The 27351-nt window shown below is 51.2% G+C and overlaps 1 protein-coding gene across 3 annotated transcripts; it reads left to right on the top strand.

The window, feature by feature from the left end:
• Positions 1-5785: 5785 nt before the first annotated feature.
• On the top strand, positions 5786-27037 carry BCL6B (BCL6B transcription repressor). 3 transcript variants are annotated; one of them, XM_035135517.2, is made up of 9 exons: positions 5786-5908; positions 8700-8871; positions 12091-12312; positions 13213-13632; positions 15067-15176; positions 16647-16838; positions 17835-17965; positions 20319-20456; positions 22381-27037. In XM_035135517.2, the coding sequence occupies exons 2-9, from the start codon at positions 8705-8707 to the stop codon at positions 22510-22512; spliced, it is 1512 nt and encodes a 503-aa protein (XP_034991408.2). In that variant the 5' UTR covers positions 5786-5908; positions 8700-8704; the 3' UTR covers positions 22513-27037. The 3 variants fall into 3 exon arrangements, with proteins under 3 accessions (XP_034991408.2, XP_060137895.1, XP_060137894.1); XM_060281912.1 differs by having other exon boundaries at positions 5902-5962; XM_060281911.1 differs by lacking the exon at positions 5786-5908 and having other exon boundaries at positions 8642-8871.
• The last annotated feature ends 314 nt before the right edge of the window (positions 27038-27351 follow it).

Here is a 27351-nt window from a genome sequence, read left to right on the forward strand (position 1 = left end):
TTAGAGTAAAGGGCTTGGGGGGGCCCCGGACTCCTGGCTCCCCTGGGGGGCAAGGGTGGGGGTGGGGAAGGGACAGGACGCCTGGGTCCTCCAGGGAAGGAGTGTGCCTCTAGGTGGGTCCTCTGGGAGGAAGTGTGTCAGGAATTTATTTTTTTTGGGGGGGGAGAGAAGGACTCCTGAGCCCTCTAAAAAGGGGGTCTGCCTCTAGTGGGGCGCCAGCTCAAGAGGCGTGCCAGGACTCCTGGGTCCTCTTTGTTTCATTTTAGTATGTTCATTGTGGTTTGTCTTTTGCCCTTAGTTTAAAAATTAAAGTTTCTTAAAATCATCATCATCATAATAAAAGTGTTTTTTTTTTCTGGTGGGTACCTGCAGGGCAGGACTCCTGGGTCCTCTCTTGGTGGGGAGGGGAGCAGGACTCCTGGCTTCCCTTCCCCAGGAAAGAAGGCCTGATGGGAAGCCAGGGTTCCTGACCTGCTTTGGAGGGCAGTTGCGTCTAGTGGGCGGAGGCAAGCCTAGGCACCCAGGCTTGGGAAAGGAGTGTGAGGGGGTGGGGTGGCGCTCTTTCTCTCCCCCCCCCCTCGCCTAGGGAGCTGTGATGCAGAGTTGCGTGTCTGAGACACGGGCAGGGTGTGCCAGGCTCCGGGTTGGGGTCTGCATGTCACAGCACGCCTGGCAGGGAAGGGGATCGTATCCTGCCTCTGCCACTGTCTGCCTTCAGCCGCCGCTCATGTTTCCTGGTGGGGAATCCACGGTCAGAGCTCTTGCGCCAGCCTTCCAGATACCTCGGACTACAAATCCCATCAGCTCAGGGCCAGAGGGGTGTACTGGATGACCTTTGGGTGCCACCTCCTTAAGAAGGCGTGGGATTTCGCGGCCGTCACAAGGGGGGTCTGAGCTCACCCTTCCCCAACTGAGGACCCTCCAGGTGGCCTGGACTACAACTCCCATCAGGGAAGGCCGGTATGGCACAGCGGTTAAACTTTAAAGGTAGGGGGTTGGACTGGATGGCCCTTGTGGTCTCTTCCAACTCTATGATTCTATTATTCTAAAGGTGTTGACCTTGAAAGCCCTAAACGGCCTCGGCCCAGTATACCTGAAGGAGCGTCTCCATCCCCCATCGTTCTGCCCGGATACTGAGGTCCAGCGCCAAGGGCCTTCTGGCGGTTCTCTCCCTGTGAGAAGTGAGGTTACAGGGAACCAGACAGAGGGCCTTCTCGGTGGTGGCGCCCATCCTGTGGAATGCCCTCCCACCAGATGTCAAAGAGAGGGGGGAAAACTACCAAACTTTTAGAAGACATCTGTTTAGGGAAGCTTTTAATGTTTAATAGATTATTGTATTTTAATATTCTGTTGGAAGCCGCCCAGAGTGGCTGGGGAAACCCAGCCAGATGGGCGGGGTATAAATAATAAATTGTTGTTGTTGTTGTTAGTGGTGGACTAGGCCTCTCGGGAGAGACCAGGGTTGAAATGCTTGCTTGGCCATGAAGCTCACTGGGTGACCTTGAGCCTATCGCTGCCTCTCTCAGCTGAACCTACCTCACAGGGCTGTTGTGAGGATTAAATGAGAACCGTGTGCAGCACTTTGAGTTCCTTGGAGAAAAATGGTAGGATTGCAAAGCAATGCAATGCAATTAAATTCAATTAAATGGTTGTAACTAAACTAGACTCCCAAATCTGTTTGATGATTCTAATGAGAGGTGTGTAAATCCTGAAAGGAGAGTTGACACTTTCCCCTATTCCATTTTTCACCCAAGCGCCTTGAGGGGCGATGTGTGGGGTCTTCTTGCCCCAACCGTCCCCATTAACTTTAGAACAACACTGTGAGATAGGACAGGCTGCATGGGTTTAGTTCGAGGCTGCCTGATATTTTTCATGGCAGAGTCGAGATCTGAACCCAGATCTCCTAAGCCTCCCCTAGAGGCTGCATGACGAACACTATCCTTGGTGGTTTTGTTTTTCTTTGCCATGGATGGAATTTGTGGTGGCGTCTTGTTCTTACAGTATAGGTGGCGCAATGGGTCAGTAGGCGCGTTGGGTCAGGGCGCCCGAAGGTTGGTGATTCGAGCCCACCCAGGGGCTAGACTAGATGACCCTCAGGGTCCCTTCCTGATGGCAGTTGTAGTCCAAAACATCTGGGCGGCACCAGGTTGGAAAAAGAGTGTCTTAGCTAGCCAAGGAAGGTCCCCAGAACCTATTTTCTGCTTCTAATGCCAGAACTAAGCATTTAGACGCCAGAACTAGCTATAAAGAAACCAAGGCATGTGCAGAGTGCAAAAGACCCTAGGATTTCCTGATGGTAAGAGCCATTTGATAGCGGAATGGACTCCCTCAGGGTGGGCTCTCCTTCCTTGGAGGTTTTTCAAGGCCGCCTGCCAGGGATTCCTGCCAGGGCCGCCTGCCAGGGATTCCTGCATTGCAGGGGGCTGGACTGGATGACCCCTGGGTGACCCCCCACTTTGCAACTCTGTGATTCACGTTCATATATACACCTGAAGGTGATCGGGAGAGGCTTCTGAGGAAGGAGGCGGGGATTTGACCTGCTGAGTAAGCTCACATATTACCTCCCCCCCCCCAGGAAACGGACATGAATCACCGTCTCGTTCGCCCTGGCACTCTCCCAACCTTATCGGGCCCCGCCGGGCCTCTTTATCAATCTTGGCCGCAGCTCAAATGTTTTAATAGACACTGGAGAGCCGGAAAGAGCAAATATTGCCGCAGTTCTGTGTGTGGGGTGAATCGGGGAGGGAACGGTGGGGTGGTGCAGTGGTTAGAGCGCAGGTCGGTCCTTTCTAGCAGGCCAAAGAAGCTTGGGGGGGGGCGGGTGGAGAGAAGGCTATATAGATAAGGAAAAACATGCATATGGCAAAGAAAGCCCAAAGGGTGGTTCTCCAGCCGGCTGCCACATTGGCACTCGGGCGGTCTGGACCGAGGCCTGCCCACAATCTTCTTCCACCCGAGGCAAGCAAGCGTCTATTTTTAAGGCTGGCCACCCCACCCCCCAACACCCCACCCTGCTGACCGCTGCAGTGTTCTGTGAAATCTGAAGCCTAAATATAATACGAATCTACAGGAGCATCTCAGAGTCCTTTTGCTATTTCGGACCTGGGAACTTCTTCCAAGAGTCTCCCCAAACTACCCAGCTGCCTCATTTCTGCCTTCATAGAATCATAGAGTTGGAAGAGACCACAAGGGCCATCCAGTCCAACCCCCTGCCAAGCAGGAAACATCATCAAAGCATTCTTGACATATGCCTGTCAAGCCTCTGCTTAAAGACCTCCAAAGGAGGAGATTCCATCACACTCCTTGGCAGCAAATTCCACTGCCGAACAGCTCTTACTGTCAGGAAGTTCTTCCTAATGTTTCGGTGGAATCTTTTTCTTGTAGCTTGAATCCATTGCTCTGTGTCCGCTTCTCTGGAGCAGCAGAAAACAACCTTTCACCCTCCTCTATATGACATCCTTTTATATATTTGAACATGGCTATCATATCACCCCTTAACCTTCTCTTCTCCAGGCTAAACATACCCAGCTCCCTAAGCCGTTCCTCATAAGGCATCGTTTCCAGGCCCTTGACCATTTTTGTTACCCTCCTCTGGACACGTTCCAGCTTGTCAGTATCCTTCTTGAACTGTGGTGCCCAGAACTGGACACAGTACTCCAGGTGAGGTCTGACCAGAGCCGAATACAGTGGTACTATTACCTCCCTTGATCTAGGCGCTATACTCCTATTGATGCAGCCCAGAATTGCATTGGCTTTTTTAGCTGCTGCATCACACTGCTGACTCATGTCAAGTTTGTGGTCTACCAAGACTCCTAGGTCCTTTTCACATGTACTGCTCTCAAGCCAGGTGTCACCCATCCTGTATTTGTGCCTTTCATTTACATTTCTCCTTGTTAAAATTCATCTTGTTTGCTTTGGCCCAGTTGTCTAATCCGTTAAGGTCATTTTGAAGTGTGATCCTGTCCTCTGGGGTATTAGCCACCCCTCTCAATATGGTGTCATCTGCAAACTTGCTCAGGATGCCCTCATTCTACTCATGTAAAAACTGCGGGAAGGACAGATCGTGAAGCTGAGGCTCCAATACTTTGGCCACCTCATGAGAAGAGAAGAATCCTTGGAAAAGACCCTGATGTTGGGAAAGATGGAGGGCACTAGGAGAAGGGGACGACAGAGGACGAGATGGTTGGACAGTGTTCTCGAAGCTACGAACATGAGTTTGACCAAACTGCGGGAGGCAGTGGAAGACAGGAGTGCCTGGCGTGCTCTGGTCCATGGGGTCACGAAGAGTCGGACACGACTAAACGACTAAACAACAACAAAAAAACTGCGGGCCGGATTTAGAAGGCGATTGGGCCGCATCCGGCCCCTGGGTCTTAGTTTGGGGAACCCTGGTCCAGAAAGACAGGTTTGCTATCTCATCTGCTGTTTGGAAGAACTGGAGCACAAGAAGAGTAGAGGTTACAAGGAGGGAAGGTAGGCTGTCTCCCCAAACATCCCACAGCCTTCATTGAGCAAGTAGTGCAGACTGCTTCACACAATCACCCCAGTGAATCTGAGATTTGTGGGTCAGGAATTCGAAGGCAAGAGCTCAGGAGTCCAGCTGCTGTCCAATATCTGGTAGTAAAGGAGAGAAGCCTTAGCCGGGTGACTGAGCCCATCTCCTCTGTTTGAGCCTGGCGTCAGACGAAGCAAGCCTCTGGGTTTTGCAAAACGACTCTGGGCAGGCGCCAGAAAAAACTCTGCCCTCCTGTGGAGACAGAGCATAGCCATGGCCTGGCTAGCAGCCATCACTGCTTCCTGTGGCAGGGAGTTCCGCAGATTAACTCTGCGCCGCGCGAAGAAGTCCTCCGTTCCCCCTGTCCTAAATCTCCCAACACTCACTGGAGTTAGGAGCATAGCTGCCAAGTTTTCCCTTTTCTCGCGAGGAAGCCTATTCAGCATAAGGGAAAATCCCTTAAAAAAAGGGATAACTTGGCAGCTATGGTTAGGAGAGAGAAGGGGAAATCGACTTTTCTCCGTCCACTCTCTCCATGCAGCGCACCTTTCCATTCCCAGCTGCGTGGAGGGGGGAGGGGAGAGAGAGAAATGCCCTCGACACATGCTCAGAGGCACCTCTGTTGCGGCTTCGGATATTCCATGGCCGGGGGAACTGGGACACCCCCTCCCCACTCTTCCCGCCATCCTTTTGAACGCGGGACTAAAGACTCAGGAAAAGCGGGGGGGGGGGAGAGGGGAGGAAATGGCCTCATGCAAACAGGTGCTTCCTCCCTCCGGCCTTCGCCCACCCCCAAACAAAAAAAGAACAAAACCTGAACACCCCTCCAACGCCCGCCCTGGGCTTGCAAGAAATGTCACAATGTCAGGAAGCGTGAAGCAAAGTCTAGAAAAAGCCTTAGGGGTGGGGAGGGGGCTTTGAAGCAGGGACCCCCACCCCCACCCCGTGCGTTTGGCAAGATATCAAGATTTGGGGAACTGGAAGAAGGCATCCAGGGTTTTTTTTGTTTGTCATTCTTCCATCTTTGGGGTTGTGGGGTACCCGGGTACGGCTAAGACGCGGAGCAGAGTTTCCCTGAGTTGTAAGCGCCCCCTCTTTTTCCTGAAAGCGCTATAAATACACCCACTCCTGCCTCTCCCCCCCCAAAAAATCACAGACACACCTCTCTCTGCTTCCCAGTACAGCTGAGCCAAACTCTGAAAGGAAGGATGTGTGACTTAACGCCGTTTCCTTTCCGACGTTATAAAAAGGCCATGCCGGCCCAGCCGTCCTCCGAGGCTGGTTCTCGGGGCTCCGCGGCTTCAGGGGGGGTGAAGGGGGGTTCAGCTGGCTCTCTGGCCCCCAGCTCCCCACCTGCGGGCAGGGATAGCACGTTGCGGGCGGCTCCAGGAAAAGACCCTGCGGGACAGGGGGGTAAGCATCCAAAACCAGGCGTTCCCAAGGACGCGCAAAAGGGGTGAAGGGCAGGTGGGTTTTTTTTCCCTTCGGGGGGGGGAACGGGGTTCAAGGGGTGAAGGAGAGGCTACCCGTGGCCACCGCTAGTCAAGAGGGCTATGCTCTACGCCGTCCCCTGTCGGAGGCAGTAAACGCGTCTGGATGCCAGTTGCTGGGGGGAGAGTTTCTCGTGCGCTCGGGTTCCGCTTGCGGGTTTCCCCATCGTGGGCACCGGCTTGGTCCACGTGAAAAGAGGGTGGGGGGCTAGATGAGTCCAGGGTCTTCTTAGGTTCTTAGGAGCAGGCTGGGTGGGAGGAAACGGGACCCCTGGGGGGGGGTTGGGGGGGGAGAGGCGGTCTCGGTTTCCATGGTCTCATGCGCTCGCTTTGCGCTTTTCTCCCCAAAGGCTCAGAATAGAGGCATATCCACATCGTTGTGCAGGTGAAGGACACGAAGTTAAAAATAAAAAAAATGCATTTGGAATATAAGTATAAATTTATATTTGTGAAATGCGCTTCGGACCGGGACGTGAGAGAGTCCAGAGTTCGAATCCTCACTCGGCCATGAAGCTCCCTGGGTGCCTCAGCTTCACCTGCCTCGCAGGGTTGTCGTGGGAGCCTGGGGGGGGGTTGTTAAATTGGGAGGGGGGAACAATGCGTGTCCCTTTGAGCAAATTGGAGGAAAAAGGTGAGATGTAAATGCAATCGACCGATCCATCAAGTATTGGAGGGTGCCTTGAATCCCAACTAAGAACGCAGGATATATAAATGCATTCAATAAATACAACAAATTTGGTGCAAGGGATCATGGGAACTAGGGACTCCCGGGAGGGTTTTCCATGACTTCTTGGAGGCCAGCTGCATGCGGCTGCAAAAGGCAGGGCGCCAAGACTTCTGCATTCTTCAATAAATGAATGGAGGGAGGATCAAAGAGGCGGCTGGCCAGGACTCCTGGGTTGTAACCTCCAGCTCTGTGCTACGTCCCTGACCTGGGAAGGTTGTCCTGTGTGCAGTAGACTCCCCTTTGAGGGATGTTTCTAAAGAGAGCTCAGGTGGCCATCTGTCAGGGATTCGTCAGCTATGATTCCTGCATTGCTGGGGGGTGGGCTGGATGACCGCAGGGTACCCTCTCGAGATCTCTATATGACTCCAGGACACCCGAGCTCATGGCAGCTCAGTCTGCAGAGTGTGAGGCTCATTCTCTCTCTCTCTCTCTCTCTCTCTCTCTCTCTCTCTCTCTCTCTCATTTTCTAATTTACATTTCAAAATATTCACTTAAACAACCTTAAATCAATGGCTTCCTTTCTTCTCTTTCCGTGGTTCATTTTGCATACCAAACATCCCTGCGTATTTTACATGAACTAAACCATTCAGTTACATCCATCAAAACTTATTTACACTGTTGGATTTATCTTAATGCTACCAGCGGTTTTAAAGGAACGCAGTTTTCACCCATATATTCAGTAAACGTTTTCCAATCTTCTCTAAACATATCTTCTCTTATTCTATATGTTAAATCTGCAAGTTGCGTGTATTCCATCAGTTTACGTTGCCATTCTTCTTTGGTTGGGACCTCGCTCATTTTCCATTTTGGGGCTAACGAAACACGGGGCCGCGTAGTGGCAGACATAAATAGTCTTTTTTGACACCTGGGAATTTCCCTCTGAATTATCCCCAGCAAAGAGGACTCTGTGTTGTTGTTTTTTGAAAGGTATTTTAAAACATTTTTTCAATTCATTATATATCATTTCCCAATACTCTTTTACCCTTTTACAAGTCCACAACATGTGATAAAACATAACCTCATTACATCTCCAGCCCTTATCCGATTCGGACATATACATTTTAGCAAGTCTACTCAGAGTTAAATACCATTTTCAGGTAGTTCTCCTTCAATAAATAACATGCTGTGAACTTCAAATCACTCTTCCAAAGTTTTCCCCAGAGATTCAAATCTATATTGTGTGTGTGTGTGTGTGTGTGTGTGTGTGTGTATTTCTCTCTCTCTCTCTTCGTGATTTTTTAGGTTTTCCTGCTTTTGGTGTAACTGTATATGCTTTTTAATTTGTTTTCTTTCTTTTCTTTTTATAGATATCTTTATTGCATTTAAAAATTTACCAAAAAAAGAAAATAAATTAATCCTTACACCCACATGTACCAAAAAGAAAACGACACATAAAAGAAAATATAAAAAGGAAAAGGGAAAAGAAATACTTGTCAAGTACACAAAGTTATTTAAGGAGTACAAACCATCGTTCGAATATTCTATACACAAAGTTCATAGCAACATATTACCTTTATATTCCCTCTTTCTGTTGTCCCTTTACCATCACATTCTTCCTATTCCTCTAAAGTGGTTCGAGTCCCTTGTGTGTTAACTGACTTCCCTCTGTATATTATGTCCTATATCTATTGCCCAGCAGAGTGGGAGGCTCTTAATCTCAGGGTTGCAGGTTCGAGCCCTGCAACGGCAGGTTGGGCTCTAGAATCTTCAAACTACAAGAAAGAAGATTCCACCTCAACATTAGGAAGAACTTCCTGACAGTAAGAGCTGTTCGGCAGTGGAATTTGCTACCAAGGAGTGGGGTGGAGTCTCCTTCTTTGGAGGTCTTTGAGCAGAGGCTTGACAGGCATATGTCAAGAATGCTTTGATGGTGTTTCCTGCTTGGCAGGGGGTTGGACTGGATGGCCCTTGTGGTCTCTTCCAACTCTATGATTCTAGATGACCCTTGGTGGTCTCCGCCATTCTAAGGCTCTTCCCGCTCCCGCAGGCGCGATGGCCGGGCCACGCGACCAGAGCGACGTACGCGAGTTCACGCGCCACTCCAACGACGTCCTGATGAACCTGAACGAGCTCCGGAAGCGGCACATCCTCACGGACGTCACCTTGCGGGTGGGGGGCTGCCCTCTGCAAGCCCACAAAGCCGTCCTCACCGCCTGCAGGTGAGTGTCCCACCTTACTTGTCTGTGTCTGTGCCACACGTGGCCAAGGGGGTCCATAGGAGGGCGGCGGCTTGTAAAAGCGTAAGAGGGAGCGCTTGGTTAGGCAACACGGGGGTCCACGTCCGGTGAGCCCCACATGGCCTCCCTGGCGGCAGGGAGGGCGAGAGGCCTCCGATACGGGGCACCGGTTTTGTGGTACGGAGGGCAATGCTGGGACACAGAGCAGCCACATGGGAGGTGATACAGTGCCGGATTTACGTATAAGCTAAACAAGCTATAGCTTATCAGCAGCCAGCAGCCAGCAGTAGCCCTTTCCTCTACCATGTTGTCCGATCCTTTTGTACAGCCATCCAAGCTAGTCACCACGGCCTCCTGTGGCAGGGAGTTCCACAGCTTAACTATTTGCTAACCATAGTTTACCTACCAGATGTGCTCACCATAGTTCACCTACCAATTTAACTATGTGCTCACCATGGTCTATCTGCCGAAAACTTGTCATCACCAACCGTATCCCAGAGAGAAGGGAATTCCATAACTGGGGTGCCAATACCAATAAGGCCCTGCTGTCTGCCACGGACTGAGTTATCCTCACACTTGTTCCTCTCCCTACATTGTGTCGGAAAAACATGCCACTGGAGAGACTTGGTCATGCTGAAATGGGCATGCTGGATCCCAGAGCTGGCTCGAGTCGAGTGCGAATTCTGCACGGTTCCAGAGGCACCCTTTAAAGTTCTCTTCCCAACATTGCCTTTTGCAGCGCGGGATTTCTTCCCAATGCCATCCCCTCTTGAACCTCTCTTTCCTTCCTTCTCCCCCACAAGAGAGTCAGCGTAGTGTAGCAGTTAGAATTTCAGCAGGGGGCCAGTCCACTGTCCCTCAGACCTTGTGGGGGGCCGGACTATATTTTGGAAGAGAAAAAAAATGAACAAATTCCTATGCCCCACAAATAACCCAGAGATCCATTTAGAAATAAAAGGACACATTCTACTCGTGTAAAAACACGCCGATTCCCGGACCGTCGGCGGGCTGGATTTAGAAGGCAATTGGGCTGGATCTGGCCCCCCAGGCCTTAGTTTGCCTACCCATGCTATAAAGGGTCTGGAAACCAGTCCTGATGAGGGACAGTTGAAGGAGTTGGGTGTGTTTAGCCTGGAAAAGGGGAGACTCAGAGGACGCCCGGGCCTTAGTTTGCTTACTAAGGCTTAGGGCCCCACTCTCTTGGGGGGGCCCAAAAATTTAAAGGAAAAAACAACAACTGGATGTAAATTTCCAAAATATAAGATAAAAAAACAAATTAAATAAAACCTACTTACAGCAACAGTGTTTTGTGTTGTGTAGGCTCCTATGGTGTAAGTCATGGGCCCCACCTGCTAGCCTGCTCCCTAAAATATCACTGGTTTGCTCCTATATATATATATATATATATATATATATATATATATACATTCTGCATGGACTGGTTGCATGGCAACGTGGGCAAATGGCTTGAGATACCTATGAGGTCCATAAATGACCATATAGCACAGCATATATTCAACACAAAAAAGCAGTGACCATTTGTTGTTGACAAAGGACAGCTGGACATACAAAGGGCCCCGTTACCTTCAGTAGCTCAGGGCCCCATCAGACCTAAATCTGGCCCTGGAGGTAAATCTCCACCCGCCAGTGCCACAAAGCTCCCGCCGTGTCCTCGCAGCCACATTTACGACTGGTTTGTCTCGAATCCTGGGCGGGCCTGGAGCCACGCAAACAGGGGCGACGTGTCCATTAAGGCGAACTAGGCAGTTGCCTAGGGCGCCAAAATGGAGGGGGCGCTGGCCAGCCTGCTGGGGGAGGGGGAAGGAAGCCTGCTCTTGCGAGAGGCGACGTCTGGGCCACTTTCCCTCCCACCGCCCCACAGTGAGCCAGAGAGAAGGGAGACGCAGCCGCCCCCTGCGAGAGGTGGCGACAGGATCAGTGCCCCGAAAGCGCTCCTTTCGGGGCACTCATCCCGCTGCCGCCTCTTGCAAGAGCAGGCTTCCTCCCCCCCTCTTTTTCTCTCTTCTTTCTTTCTTTCTTTCTTTCTTTCTTTCTTTCTTTCTTTCTTTCTCTCTCTCTCTCTCTCTCTCTCTCTCTCTCTCTCTCTCTCTCTCTCTCTCTCTCTCACCCACCCACCCCTCCCTCCCTCCCTTTTTTCCTTCCTTCCTTCTGTCTCTCTTCCCTCCCTCCCTCTCTCTCGCTATTTGCCTCTCACCCCCCTCCCTCCCGCCCCTACACACACACTCTCACCCCTTGGGGGGGCGCCAGAAGGTGATCTCACCTAGGGCGCAAAAACCCCTAGCACCGGCCCTGCACGCAAAGCGGACAAAGGTAAACCACTGGCTTTGGGGTCTTAAGAGATCAGCATGCTATTGTGAAAGCCTGCGTTGAGTCACGGGGCCTAGCCCTGTATTAATACTAATAGGAAGGATGTTATCATTTCTATTATAAATAATCGGCAGAGGGCCTTCTCGGTGGTGGCACCCTCCCTGTGGAACGCCCTCCCATCAGATGGCAAGGAGATAAGTAACTACACGACTTTTAGAAGACATCTGAAGGCAGCCTTCTTTAGGGAAGCTTTTAAAGTCCAATGCTTTATTACGCTTTGATATTTGTTGGAAGCCGCCCAGAGTGTCTGGGGCAACTCCAGCTGGATCTACTCAGCTATTAAAAAAGGAAAAACACGATGGGAAAAAAAGCTCACAATGGAAATTATCATTGGCTTCGTATTTCAGCTCTACAGCTGTTATAACGCACTTATAGCGTTATAGTTGACTAGTGTAGCTGAGTCCCCAGTCAGATGGGCTGCGTACAAATGAAAAAATTATTATTATTATTATTATTATTATTATTATTATTATTATTATTATCATCAACCACCCATCTGGCTGGGTTGCCCAAGCCACTCTAGGCGGCTTCCAGCACAATATAAAATTATTCATATTAGAATTGTGGCGCAGGAGCTGTGTTCTCCTGGGAATCCCAAAATCCTAACTGGGTTCCTCCAGAACCATGGTCTCGCAAAGGAAACCGTGGTTTGCCCTGTGTGAACGCCCCACGCCCTGGCACCGAACGTGGCTGCGGCTAGAGCATGCTGGGAGCTGCGGTCCCTTCTCCTTCGCTTGCGGGAGCAATGCATGCTGGGACTTGCGGTCCTCTTGCCCTGACGCCTCTCCTCCTTCTGTGTGCCCTCCCCTCCAGCGGGTTTTTCTACTCCATCTTCCTGGGCCAGGGGGGCCACGAGGTCAGCGTGCTCACCTTGCCCAGCTCCATCGAGCCCGCTGGGTTCCAGGCCCTCCTCGACTTCATGTACACGTCTCGCCTGATCCTCACGCCGGGCACCGTGCCCGCGGTGCTGGCTGCCGCCTCTTACCTGCAAATGGAGCACGTGGTGGAGAGTTGCCATCGCTTCATCCAGGCCAGGTAAGTGGGTGGGGAGGGCAGGAGAACAAATCACAGAGAAATGGGTTGGAAGATTCAAGGCAGACGCAACGAAGCGCTTCTTCAGGCAGCGGAACTCCCTGCCACAGGAGGCAGCGAACACCGCCAACGTGGATGGCTATAAAAGAGGACTGGACCAATTCGAAAAGGCTATTTTTGGGGGAGGGGGGCTATTAGACAGAACGGCTATGCTCTGCCGCCACGGTCAGAGGCAGCAAATGCTTCTGAGTCCCAGTCGTTGGAAAACGCAGAAAGGGAGTGGGCTCTTGGGTTCGAATCCTGTTTGTGTTTCTCATTGTGGGAATCTGGTTGGTCACTGTGAGGGCAGGACGCGGCTGGACCAGTGAAATCAAACGTGGGAGGCAAGTTGGTGTAAAATCCGTCAAAATAGAAGCACTCTGCCGTTCTTAAAATATATCTGGTAGGCTTGTCTAAGGAAATAAACTTTGAGCAGGTGCTAGAAGCAGACCGGAGAAGGGCCCTTCCTCGTCTTAACGGCAGCCGTGGGAATTTGGGAGGATGACAACAAAGGCTCCTTCCATTCAGAAGGCCTAACCCACTTCCTCCTCTGCTTCCCTCTCTGGTTCAGGGCAGACAAAACATTTTTTCCCCCCACGCAGCGCAGTGGAACTCATTGCCACAGGACGGCTTAAAAAGAGGTCCAGGGAGATTCGTGGAGGAGACAGCTATTGACGGCAACTAGCCAGAACGGCTAAACTGTGCCACCACAGTCGGAGGCGGCAAATGCTTCTGAATAATCCCAGTTGCTAGAAGTCAGAGGAGAAGGCTAGGCTCCTGTGTTCGAATTCTGCCTGTGGGTTTCCCCTAAGAACAGGATGCTAGCCGTTCTTAACTTTGTTCTGTTCTTATGTTTTTACGCAGCTACGACCGGGTGACCTTCTTCCTGACCCCCCCAGCGGCCACCTTCCCCCGCCACAAAACCCTGGAAGACGCCGCGGGGTCCCTCGCACCCAGTTTCCCAAGGCAGGGGCAAGAAGAACCCCCCACCACCGCCGGGGCCTCCGGCTGCCCTCTACCAGGTCCCTACTGCCCAAAGGAAAAGCAATTGGGGTCTGCGATGTCTCCCGGGGCCGGGGACCAGTCTCCTCCGGGCCAGCCGGCCTCCCCCTGCGAGTCCAGCAGCTGCGCCCCCCCAGGCGCGGACCCCAAAGCCTGCCACTGGAAGAAGTACCGCTTCATCGTCCTCAACTCCATGCTGCGCGAGGGGAGGCTGGACCCCCCCGAATCGCACGGCCAGGTTGGCCAGGATGGAGACCCCGGGGACGGAAGCCTCCTTCACAGGTCAGGGAGCCAGTGGGGTGGGAGGGAGGAATCATAGAATCATAGAGTTGGAAGAGACCACAAGGGCCATCCAGTCCAACCCCCTGCCAAGCAGGAAACACCATCAAAGCATTCTTGACATATGCCTGTCAAGCCTCTGCTTAAAGACCTCCAAAGAAGGAGACTCCACCACACTCCTTGGTAGTAAATTCCACTGTCGAACAGCTCTTACTGTCAGGAAGTTCTTCCTAATGTTGAGGTGGAATCTTCTTTCTTGTGGTTTGAATCCATTGCTCCGTGTCCGCTTCTCTGGAGCAGCAGAAAACAATCTTTCTCCCTCCTTTTCAATGGAGCTTTTCAATGGGTGGCAAATGGTATTAGATACCTATTAGGTCCATAAATGGCCATATAGCCTATATTCAACACACAAAAACAGCGACAATTTGTTGTTGACAAAGGACAGCTGGTCATATAAAGGGCCCCATTCCCTTCAGTAGCTCAGGGCCTCATCAAACCTAAATCCGGCCCTGGCTGGGCGTCAGAAATTCCCTGATTGTAATAATTGAGGAGGGTGCTTCTGAGCTTGTGCAGAGTGCCTTTCCTCCCCATCTTGTTGTTGCACGCACGTCTAGGAGCATAGGGTAGGGATAAGCCTCTGAGCATGTCCGGAGCGCCATTTCTCTCCCATCGCACCTTGCTCCAAACACGCTTCTCAGGCACAGCTGATAATGCCAAGGTTGCAGGTTCGAATCCCCGTATGGGACAACTGCATATTTCTGCATTGCAGGGGGTTGGGCTAGATGACCCTCAGGGACCCTTCCAACTCTGTGATTCTCTGAAATAGCTATGGGTCTGGGTTCCACAGTTCAGAGTGTGAAAACAGGGGCCTGCAGAGACCAGGAATTATTCTCAATTCCAAGTGGGATTAGGCAAGGCTGTCTTCTATGCTTCATGTCTGTGGAATTTTTATTTTATTTTTTACTTCTGCCTTTTTTTGCAGGCCAGGATGCAGGGCGTTTTAACTGTTCCCCTTCTGGCTGCCCTCAAAGGTCCAGTTGACGTGAGAGGGCCGATTCTGCAACTATGGAACTCCCTGCTCCTTGAGGCAACACCTCTCTGTTCCCACCAACACCGTTGGTGTTGAGATTCAGGGGTGGGGGACGACTTTTTATGTGGCTCCCCCCAGATTGCGGAATAAGTGTCTGCCGCCTTGAATCCCGGCTCGGGAGAAAGGCAGGAGAGAAACACATTAAATAATAATAATTGCGATGTGCAATTATTTTTTCACCAATCACTTGTTCGTTTTAATTGTTTGCGATCCATTGTATTAATTGCTTTAGTCGTGTTGCCGCCTGCTCTGAGACCTGTGATGAAAGACTGGCTATAAATAGGAAGGACGTTTTCTGCCTGGCTCTGACCTTCCTTCCTTCCTTCCTTCCTTCCGCTCTTGCCCAGGCTGCCTTCCTCTCAGCCCCACTGCTCCGCCTGCAACCAGCCAGCCCCCCTGCTTTGCTCCCACCCTCCAGAGGACACTTCCATGGGGCAGGGAGACCCCTGCGGTTCTGGTGAGTAGGAAGGGCCAGTTTCTGCTTCTCTATTTTCCAATCAGCTCCCGTATGATCCGAACCCGGACCCTGTGGTCGCCATCGGGCACCTGTCTTTGTGTTTCCCCCTCCTCGGGAGGGCCGGAGTCCGCAACATGAGGACGGGGCCTTTTTGGTGATGGCTCCCCACTTGTGGAATGCTGTCCTCAGGGAGGCTCGCCTGGCGCCATCATTAGACATCCTTGAGCATCTCTTTTCTGCCAGGCTTTTGGCTTTGAATCATCTGCAGCCTCCTTGAGTGGATGGGATGTTTCAACCCTGCTTTTTTCCAAAGTGAGATCGCAGAGGGCCCTGTGGAACGCCCTCCCACCAGATGTCAAGGAACTAAACAACTATCTGACTTTTAGAAGACATCTGAAGGTAGCTCTGTTTAGGGAAGTTTTTAACGTTTGATGTTTTATCGTGTTTTTAATATCCTGTTGGAAGCTGCCCAGAGTGACTGGGGAAACCCAACCAGATGGGTGGGGTAATTATTATTATTATTATTATTATTATTATTATTATTATTATTATTATTACTACTACTACTATTATTATTAGTTTCCTTTCCTTTTCCTTCTGTGCCGGTTCTAACGTATGCCTTTGTCCATTTATACGTTGTAAGTTGCTCTGAGTTCCTCTGGTTAAAAAAAAAAAGTGATCGATACATTTAAGGGACCCAGGTGGCGCTGTGGTTAAACCACTGAGCCTAGGGCTTGCTGATCAGAAGGTCGGCGGTTCGAATCCCTGTGACGGGGTGAGCTCCCGTTGCTCGGTCCCAGCTCCTGCCAACCTAGCAGTTCGAAAGCACGTCAATATGCAAGTAGATAAATAGGAACCGCTACAGCGGGAAGGTAAACGGCGTTTCCATGTGCTGCTCTGATTTGCCAGAAGCGGCTTTGTCATGCTGGCCACATGACCTGGAAGCTATACGCCGGCTTCCTCAGCCAATAATGTGAGATGAGCACGCAACCCCAGAGTCGGTCACAACTGGACCTGATGGTCAGGGGTCCCTTTACCTTTTACTTTACATTTAATCAATGAATAAAAATAAGTCTCCACATCAGTTTGCAATTAATTTATTTTTCTAAAAGGGTCTTATGAAAATCCACTAGGATTTTAGTGCGAATTTCTCGTAATGTGCACAGGGTCGAATGCCGTTTGCACATTTTTGCCAAAGTGATGTTGCATATTGCAACACATTTTTAACATTAATAATAACAATAACAACAACAACAACTCAGTTGGTTAGAGCATGGTGCTGATAACGCCAAGGTTGCAAGTTCCAATCCCATATGACATTCCTGCATTCCAGGGGTGGGGCTAGATGACCCTTGGAGCCCCTCGCAACTCTACAATTCTGTCAATCCATGAAAAAGGGATTTCAAGGCAGAGAGTGTGTTTTTGCACAGACTGGGCAGGCCCAAATGCCTCGCGCTTGTGACTCCCCAGGGGCTGGCCCTTACAACTGCAGTGCCTGTGACTCAGGGTACCTGGAGGAAGACGAAGAAGAGGGGCGAGGAGGAGGACGGAGCCCCCCAGCGTCAGAAAGTGCCCTTGAAGAGAAGCCGTACAAATGCCATTTCTGCAGCTCGGCCTTCCGCTACAAAGGGAACCTAGCAAGCCACAGATCTCTGCATACCGGTGCGTGAAGGATTTGTTTTGCTTTATTTCGAACATGTCTAAAGTGGGCTTTCATCCAGAACATGGGCTCCACGCCGGTGTATATAAAACTCAGGTGTCTGTATATCTATATGTCGATATGGATTATCAAAACAATCAATTAAACTTTGCAAAGGAACAAATGTCAGGTTCTGCACATAGGCAGGAAGAACCAGATGCACAAATGTAAGATGGGGGACACCTGGCTTACTAGCAGTACATGTGAAAAGGATCTAGGGGTCTCGGTGGACCACAAGCCGAATGTGAGTCCACAGTGTGATGCAGCAGCAAAAAAGGCTAATGCTATTCTAGGCTGCATCCACAGAATTCTAGTGCCCAGATCAAGAGAAGGGATAGTTCCACTTGTCTCATCCTTGGTTAGGCCCACCTGGAGTCCTCTGTCCAGTTTGGGACACCACCATTTAAGGATATTGACAAGCTGGAAGGTGTGCGGAGGAGCGCGGCCAAGATGATCAAGGGTCTGGAAAGCGAGCCATATGAGGGATGGTTGAAGTAACTGGGTATGTTCAGCCAGGAGAAGAGTAGACATGAAAGCCATCTTCAAATATCTGAAGGGCTGTCCCATGGAAGAGGGAGCAAGCTTGCTTTCTCCCGCTCTGGAGGGTAGGACTCGGACCCATGCCTTCAAGTTCCAAGAAAGGAGATTCCCCGACTAAACATTAGGGAGATCTTTCCGATAGTTCGACAGTGGAACTGACTCCCTTGGGAGGTGGTGGGCTCTCCTTCCTTTTAAGCAGAGGTTGGACGGCCACCTGTCAGGGAAGCTTTAGTTGAGATGCCTGCATTGCAGGGGGTTGGACTGGATAACCTTTGGGGGACCCTTCCAACTCTGTGATTCCAGGAGTCTATTAAGAGTGGGGAGATGGAGTCCCATATCGGTGGGTGAGGGGAGTATTGCAGAGCAGTGTGACCAGCCCCTGAAGCCTCACCTGTACCACTGCGACCTGTCGCACTTAGGAGAGAAGCCGTACCACTGTGGGATTTGCGGCGCTCAGTTCAACCGCCCGGCGAATCTCAAGACTCACCTGCGTATCCACTCCGGGGAGAAGCCCTACAAGTGTGAGACCTGCGGATCTCGTTTTGTGCAGGTAAAAAAAGGGGGGGAGATACCTGGCAGGGGGTGGGAGGCAAAACCCTCTTTGTGAAGGACTCCCTGGTCCTGAATGGGGCAACTGTGCCCCTGAAGGATCAGGTGCGCAGCCTGGGAGTCATTTTGGACTGACCGCTGTCCATGGAGGCACGGGTCAATTCTGTGCCCAGGGCAGCTGTCTACCAGCTCCATCTGGTACGCAGAATGAGACCCTCCCTGCCCGCGGACTGTCTCGCCAGAGTGGTGCATGCTCTAGTTATCTCCCGCTTGGACTATTGCCATGCGCTCGACGTGGGGCAACCTTTGAAAGTGACCCAGAAACTAGAATTAATCCAGAATGCGGCAGCTAGACTTGTGATTGGGAGTGGCCGCCAAGACCACATAACACCGGTCTTGAAAGACCTACATTGGCTCCCAGTACATTTCCGAGCACAATTCAAAGTGTTGGTGCTGACCTTGAAAGCCCTAAACGGCCTCAGCCCAGTATACCTGAAGGAGCGTCTCCACCCCCAACGTTTAGTCTGGACATTGAGGTCCAGCTCCAAGGGACTTCTGGCAGTTCCCTCCTTGCCAGTGGCGTAGTAATAGGGGGGGTGGGGGGCGCAGCATGGAGGCCGCCATGGAGGAGAAGCCCCGACGCAAGCGAGACTGCCTCCTTCGCGGCTTGCTCGTGGGGGTTTGCCGTGTCACCACGCTGCCTGCCTCCTGTGCGCGCATGCGCCGTGTGCCGTGACACATGCGCTGCGTGACACATGCGCGCGACAGGCACCCCGCCCCCGGGCATCCAGGCGGCTAGCTACGCTGCTGCTCCTTGTGAGATGTGAGGTTACAGGTAACCAGGCAGAGGGCCTTCTCGGTGGTGGCGCCCGCCCTGTGGAACGCCCTCCCACCAGATGTCAAGGAAATAAACAACTCTCTGACTTTTAGAAGACATCTGAAGGCAGCCCTGTTTAGGGAAGTTTTTAATGTTTTAATGTGTTTTTTATATTCTGTTGGAAGGCACTCAGAGTGGCTGGGGAAACCCAGCCAGATGGGCAGGGTATAAATTAATAATAATAATAATAATAATAATAATAATAATAATAATAATAATAAGGACCCAGGTGGCGCTGTGGTTAAACCACTGAGCCTAGGGCTTGCTGATCAGAAGGTCGGCGGTTCGAATCCCTGTGACGGGGTGAGCTCCCGTTGTTCGGTCCCTGCTCCTGCCCACCTAGCAGTTCGAAAGCACGTCAAAGTGCAAGCAGATAAATAGGAACCGCTACAGCGGGAAGGTAAACGGCGTTTCCATGTGCTGCTCTGGTTTGCCAGAAGCGGCTTTGTCATGCTGGCCACATGACCTGGAAACTATACGCCGGCTCCCTCGGCCAATAATGCGAGATGAGCGCGCAACCCCAGAGTCGGTCACGACTGGACCTAATGGTCAGGGGTCCCTTTACCTTTTAATAATAATAATCTGAGTGGCTGCCTATGAACCACCCTCTCTATGCTGGGTTCCTCCCTATTTGCCCCAGCGAAGGGCTCCCCCACATGGTGCCAGCTGGTATTGCACCCTGATTGAGGGGCAGCCATCCAGGTTCGTTGTTGTTGTTTAGTCGTTTAGTCGTGTCCGACTCTTCGTGACCCCATGGACCAGAGCACGCCAGGCACTCCTGTCTTGCACTGCCTCCCGCAGTTTGGTCAAACTCATGTTCGTAGCTTCGAGAACACTGTCCAACCATCTTGTCCTCTGTCGTCCCCTTCTCCTAGTGCCCTCAATCTTTCCCAACATCAGGGTCTTTTCCAAGGATTCTTCTCTTCTCATGAGGTGGCCAAAGTCTTGGAGCCTCAGCTTCACGATCTGTCCTTCCAGGGAGCACTCAGGGCTGATTTCCTTAAGAATGGATAGGTTTGATCTTCTTGCAGCCCATGGGACTCTCAAGAGTCTCCTCCAGCACCATAATTCAAAAGCATCAATTCTTCGGCGATCAGCCTTCTTTATGGTCCAGCTCTCACTTCCATACATCGCTACTGGGAAAACCATAGCTTTAACTATACGGACCTTTGTCGGCAAGGTGATGTCTCTGCTTTTTAAGATGCTGTCTAGGTTTGTCATTGCTTTTCTCCCAAGAAGCAGGCATCTTTTAATTTCATGACTGCTGTCACCATCTGCAGTGATCAAGGAGCCCAAGAAAGTAAAATCCAGGTTCAGGTTCAGCCAATTGACCAATTAGGTTAATTCCCGCATCCGGCTTTTCCGCAGCCTGCGCTATCCCAGAGGCTGGAGGTATGCAATTGTAGAACCGCAGAGCTGCCCCCGCCCGCCCCCCCGAACACAGACAGCTCTGCTCACACCTCCTTCCTTCTCCCAGGTCGCTCACTTGAGGGCCCACGTCCTGATCCACACCGGGGAGAAGCCCTATCCCTGCGGAACGTGCGGGACTCGCTTCCGGCACCTCCAGACCCTGAAGAGCCACATCCGTATCCACACGGGAGAGAAGCCTTATCATGTGAGTGGGGAGAAGCAGAAGCAGAAAAAAGCAAATGCGATTCCAAGTTGCGTCAAAAGTCTAATGTCCAAAGTCAAGGGGAGTCATTGTCCCCCCTCTGTTCTGTCTTGGCCGGACCTGGAGTGCTGTGCCCAGTTCTGGGCAACACAATTTAAGGAGGATGTTGACAAGTTGGAAGGTGTGCAGAGGAGAGCACACAAGATCACATAACACTGGTCTTGAAAGACCTACATTGGTTCCCAGTGTGTTTCCGAGCACAATTCAAAGTGTTGGTGATGACCTTGAAAGCCCTAAAAAACCACGGGTAGGCAAACTAAGGGCCGGGGGGGGGGGGGTCGGATCCGGCCTAATCGCCTTCTCAATCCAGCCCACGGACGGTCCGGGAATCAGCATGTTTTACATAAGTAAAATCTGTGCTTTTATTTAAAATGCATCTCTGGGTTATTTGTGGGGCAATGGAATTCATTCATTCCTCCCCAAAAAATATAGTCCAGCCCCCCACAAGATGTGAGGGACAGTGTACTGGCCCTCTGCTGAAAAAAGTTTGTTGGCCCCTGCTCCTAAATGGCCTCGGCCCAGTATACCTGAAGGAGCGTCTCCACCCCCATCATTCTGCCCGGACGCTGAGGTCCAGCGCTGAGGGCCTTCTGGCAGTTCCCTCCCTGCGAGAAGTGAGGTTACAGGGAACCAGGCAGAGGGCCTTCTCGGTGGTGGCTCCTGCCCTGTGGAATGCCCTCCCGTCAGATGTCAAGGAAATAAACAACTATCTGACTTTTAGAAGACATCTGAAGGCAGGCCTGTTTAGGGAAGTTTTATTTAATGACTGATGTTTTATTGTATTTTTAATTTTTTGTTGGAAGCCGCCCAGAGTGGCTGGGGAAACCCAGCCAGATGGGTGGGGTTTAAAAAATAAATTATCATCATCATCATCATCATCATCCAAGAAAATAAAGGGTCTGGAAACCAAGCCTGATGAGGAACGGTTGAAGGAGTTGGGTGCATAGGTGTACCCAGCGCGGGGCAGTGGGGCAGCTGCCCCCCTAGAAGCAGGGCCGGCGCAGCCATGGGCGAGAGCGGCGCTGCCGGCGGGGCTGGTGGGCGCACCCTCCCCGCCGCGCACTCCGGCAAAGCCAAGCTCCGCTGGGGTCCTGGCCATAAGTGCACCAGGGGCAGCCCGGCGGGCCAGAGCGAGCGCCCTGGCTGCGTGCTGTCAGCGGAGCCCCGGCGCCTCCGACTGCAAAAAGCTTTGCGGCGCCTAGGTGAGACCGGAGTCAGTTTCACCTGGGCTCCGTAGCCCCACCCACGTTCCACTTTGTGGCCCCTCCCCTCCCGTGCTTGGCCCCCCCTTGCCCCCCTAGTTTTGATCCTGGGTACGCCCCTGGTTGGGTGTGCTTAGCCTGGAAAAGTGGTAGGACGCACGAGAGCCATCTTCAAATATCTGAAGGGCTGTCCCATGGAAGATGGAGCAAGTTTGTTTCCTGCTCCTCCAGAAGGTAGGACCCAAATCAACGCATTACAAGAAAGGAGATTCCACCTAAATGTTAGGAAGAAATTTCTGGCCGTAAGGGCTGTTCAGAACAGACTCCCTCAGAAAGTGGTGGACTTTCCTGAGGCTCCTGCCTGAGTAAGGATTATGAACTCTGATACTTTAACCACTGCACCACACTGCCTTTCCGGTGTTGTCTTTCCCCATTGGGATGTCAAGAGAGAGGTGTGCCCCTCCGCTCACGAGCAGGTAGCTCCCTGGGTTTCAGCGGGAAATTCAGCCGAGCGCTGCTGTTATCCCCCCCAGGTGTTTCGGACTACAACTCCCAGCGCGGCCGTACGACTCTGGGGCTGATGGGAGTTGTAGCCCGACGCGGCTGAAGGGGCGCCAGGTTGGGGAATGGAGGCGCCCGCCTTGACACCTGTCTGCTCTCCGCAGTGTGAGAAATGCAACATTCGCTTCCGCCACAAGAGCCAGCTGCGGCTGCACCTGCGCCAGAAACACGGCGCCGTCACCAACACCAAGATTCGCTACAAAGTCCTCGAGGGCCCTTACGCCGGTCTCTGCTGAATGGAGAGCGTATTGCACGGTTTTTTACCGGATCCACAAAATCCACCTACTGGCAGATTTTGCGCTCAGGTATTTGTTTGGAATCTTCCTTATATCCTGCACCTGAGAGCTGGACCTTTGGGTGTCTGAAATTCAGAATATCGGACGCCCTAAATGCTGGGTGTCACATTCTTGGCGACTGCATTTTTTCATTCTTTAAAGAGGGGGGTCCTGCAAATGTCTGACAGAGATGTCTGCCAGTTCCGAACCCCCCAATTTAGACCGTTCGGCAAGTTTTGAATGTTTAGATTGAGAGCTGATTATTATTCAGAATCAGGGCAGGGGAGATACTGGGCAAACATTCTTGCTTCGTGCCCCCGGCTCCCAAGATATAAACCCACTAGGCCCTACTCCCCTCATGGAGGGGGGGTGGAGAAGAAACCCCAAAAGCCTTTGCAGGTGTATGGCTCTGCAGGCAGAGCCAAGATAGTAAAAGCAGAGTTTCCAAGCCAGTTTCTTGCCTTCTTAGCTTATATGTTATTTTTGTAGAGGAAGGGGTTATCCCCCCCCTCACTTTTCCTCCAAATGTGCCGCCTGGGAAGCGGTGCAAAAATTCGGTGCTCGAAGAGAAAGTCTGCGAAGGAAATGCTGGGCCCAGAGAGAAATCGGTGCAGGTTCTTAGAAGCAGAAAAAGCTGTTAAACCTGCTATACACCTCTCGGGCTGCAGAAATGCACTGTCCCTTTAAAGCACATCCTCTCCCTCAAAGGACTCTGGGAACTGTAGTTTGCTGAGGCTGCTAGGGGTAAAAAAACTACAGTGCCCAGAATTATTTGGGGGGAAAGAATTTGCTTCCGATGTCCTTTAGATATATAGAGTGGCCTTAATACCACACGGTGTAATTTCTTAGGGGCTGCTGGGAGTTGTAGCGTGGTGAGAGGGCTCGCGAGCAATTATTAAACCTTTAACAAACTAGAGTTCCCTCCCATAATTCACTGGAGGGAGGCCACCACGGCTACGGATTCCCAAGATGCTTTGGGGGCGGAAGCTGCGACTGTGGATTCCCAGAATCCTCTGGGGCACCTTCAGCCCAGTACTTGACTCCTTTGAACAGCAGAGACTCTCAGGCGGACTTTTCCCTGCTCCTGACAGCCGGAGATTTGAACCCAGAACCTTCTGCGTGCAGAGCAGGGGTGCCTGCTACTGAGAGCTAACCCCACACCCTAGCTATGGACTCTCCACAGGACATAAGCTAGCCGCATCTTTCGACAGCGGGGTGGTGAATGTTGCACGGAAACCTCCAGCCGCCTTCGCCAACCTTTCTCCTGGACCACAACTCCCATCAGCCCCCTGGCCTGCGCAGCCGCCTGCTGCTGAGGCTGCTGGGAGCGTGGCTGCGCTGGGCTGATGGGAGTTGTAGTCCAAAGCCGCCAGAAGGCGCCAAATTGGAGGAGGCTGCGTTAGAGGAGTTTATTAGAATCATTCTTTGACTTCATTTTGTTTTTTTAATGTTTTGTGTCTTGTACTTTGCTCTTTCTAAATGTGTTATTTTGCTGGCCAAATCTGTCTTGTCTGTTCCTAGTGCTCCATTGTTATTCTTGATTATTATTATGATTATTATTGCTGCTGCTGTTTCCTTCTTCCGACTGCGATTCTGCTTTGTTTGCCGATCTTCCTCTTAACGTCGAAGAGATGTTGCAGGTCGCGTGGGCCGCTTCCACCCTTTGCCATCAAAGCGCTGTGTGATACCACTTTAAAGAGCCATGAGCCAACCATGGGAACTGTAGTTTGTTCATGACACTGAGAGTTGTGAGGAGACCCTTCTATTCCCCCTACAGAGTAACAGTTCCCAGAATTCCCTGGGAAGTGGGATTGACTCTCATGGGAGTCCTGGAAGCTGTAGTATCGAGAGGAGACCCCCACCTGCCCCTCGTAGAACTCTAGTTCTGTTATGGCAAAATTCTGGGTGCGAGAATGTGGTCGTTGCGGAGTATAAAAGGAAGGAGTCCAGCCACGATCCGGAGCAAACAGCAAGGTTTATTACTGCGCAGCAGGTTCAATGCCAGACTGAACACCGTGAACGGGGCTGCAAGAACTTTTAAAACTTCCCACCACCATCCCATAATGCACATCGAAAGCATCATACCTACATCACTTGTGACAGGGTAAAACGTCAGAAAAGGGGAAGGTGCAAGGGGCATTAGCATACAGGTAAACAGGAGGTAAACAGGATCTAACATAAGGTAACAATGCACGATGTCCCAGGACATTGATAAGCAAGTACCAGTAAGTATCTGGGAGGGGATCCTTGAGTACCTGGCGGGGGGAGGGGAACAATGGGTCCAGGTGTGAGTATTGCCTCTGGCTTCGGAGGGTCGGGAATGGCAGGAGATGGTACCTGAATGCATTATGGATATGCAGAGGAGCACCACCCTGGCTCCGTGACCTCTCGCTTAAAGGCTGTTCCCTGCATCCCTGAGAGCCCTTGGCCAGAGTCGCAAAAGGGGGTTTCATTTAGAAATACAGATACATGGTATTCATTCATAAAGAAATATGGTTATGTTATAGCCATCTTCCCAGTCTCCGCTCTGCTTCAAAGACCTTATGGAAAATTGCCCCTAAAATGCGCAGCCTTTTAGGAAGGATAACAGTTACATAGAGTCTCAGGCAACAGAGAAAGGGTAGGAAAGGGAGCCTTTATTACACAGGGCTTGATCTTGGGGGGTTCGTGTTGGTGCGATACTAGAGTGGTGTTGTAGGATCAGACGGGGTCCTCTTGAGGGCATTTGTGCCAATCTTGATTCCCTAATGAAGCCTCGTTTGTGTGCCCCCCCTATAAAATTCCCTAACAAGTTCCCAGAGTGCTTTAACCATCAATCCCTCTTCCCAGGGGATTCTGGGAATTGTGCCTCTGCAGCGGGGCGGCGATAAGATAGGGTCTCATATTTCAAGAAGTAAAAAATCCAGACACATAAAGTTGTTGAGCTTTTTTAAAGGAAAGTTGTTCAGCCCAGATTTCCCCGGACACTGGTTTCCATGGGTGTAGACAGGGGGGGGCAGGAGGGGGCAGCTGCCCCCCCCTAGAAGCAAAAAATTATTGTATTTTACAGACCATAACCAATACTTTGCCCCTCCAAAAACTGAAGTGGAAAGGGCTTTGCTTTAGCAAGAGCAGCTCTCCACTTGCTGGGGGCGGGAACACAGCTGTAACAAAAACACATCAAATAAATAAAGCAAAGTGGCTACCGGTACTTAAGCAGTTAAGACAATGGAGCAGAATATCCCTTCAGGCAAGGTTCACCCTATTCACCCTATTGTTATTCAGTGGGAGTTGTTAATGGGCATTCAGGGATCGCATTAACAGTTCTATTGGCGATTTAATGAGGTTGCAGAGGATTCAATTTGACTAAGGTGGCCCTGCAAGGCTAAAAGGAAGTGAATAAGAAGGGGGGGGGCTGTAGCTTTGATAGACACAGTGATGTTTATAAAAAGCAGTGGTGTTCCAGTCTGCCCCTCCTCCTGCATCTGTATACTGTAAATCAGGGGTGGCCACCTCCCAAGAGACTCTGATCTACTCACAGAGTTAAAAACTGGGAGTGATCTACCCCCTTTTGGGGGGTTCAGGTCAAAGCTGTTGAGTTTTTTTAAGGAAGGGAAGCCCTGTTTTGGGGGGTTTAGGTCAAACTTGTTGAGCTTCTTTTAGGAGGGAGGGAGGCCCATTTTTGTTTAGGGCTTCAGGTTATAGTTCAGCTTTTTTTAGGGAGGAGGAAAATTTTGGGTGAGCTTTTTTAGGGGTGCCAGTGATCTAGCAGTGATCTACCACAGACATCCAGTGATCTACTGGTAGATCACAATCTACCTGTTGGACGTGCCTGCTGTAAATCAAGCAGAGAGAAAGCTGCTTACAAGGCTCCTGTACAGGTGTACCGGTATCTTCCTCTTGCTGCAGAGTTCTAGCATAACAGCGTCACCCAGAGGCACCCACAAATGTGAGTTATCCCTCTCTCTATTCCTTCCTTTCCTCCCTCTTCCATCCTCAATAAAATACGGGGGGGGGGCAGATAAGCCCCACATAGAAAGCCCATCAACATGGGGGGGGAATGACTCTTTAAAATACAGTATTTACCAGTAATTTTTTTTGGGGGGGGGGAGGCACCTAGGCCTCTAGGAGTTGGCTGCTATGCCTAGGACAATTCAAGAAAGCAGAATGATGCATATGCTATGGTAATATATCAATAGAATCATGGAATTGTAGTCGGAAGGGACCACAAGGGTCATCTAGTCCAACCCCCTGCAATGCAGGAATTTTTCCCCAATGTGGGGCTTGAACCCACAACATGGTTGAAATATAATGCTGATATGCAGCAACGCCTCGGAGCCATCGAGACTGCGGCCCTGTCTTGCCTCGCCCTCGCCCGCCCTGCCACCCCCTCTCCCCTGCCCAACCCTCCCATCATCTTGCTGCAGAGTTCCAGCTTCACAGCATCACCCAGAGGCACCCACAAATATGAGGTATCCCTCTCTCTATTATTCCTTCCTTCCCTCCCTCTTCCATCCTTAATAAAATACTGGGGGGGGGGGGGCAGATAAGCCCCACATAGAAAGCCCATCAACATGGGGGGGGTGACTCTTTCAAATACGGTATTTACTAGTAATTGGGGGGGGAGGCACCTAGGCCTCTAGGAGTTGGCTGCTATGCCTAGGAGTAGGACAATTCAAGAAAGCAGAATGATGCATATGCTATGGCAATATATCAATAGAATCATAGAATTGTAGTCGGAAGGGACCACAAGGGTCATCTAGTCCAACCCCCTGCAATGCAGGAATTTTTTCCTAAGGTGGGGCTTGAACCCACAACATG

The sequence above is a fragment of the Zootoca vivipara genome, chromosome 13 (genome assembly GCF_963506605.1).
Source record: "Zootoca vivipara chromosome 13, rZooViv1.1, whole genome shotgun sequence".
Lineage (NCBI taxonomy): Eukaryota > Metazoa > Chordata > Lepidosauria > Squamata > Lacertidae > Zootoca > Zootoca vivipara.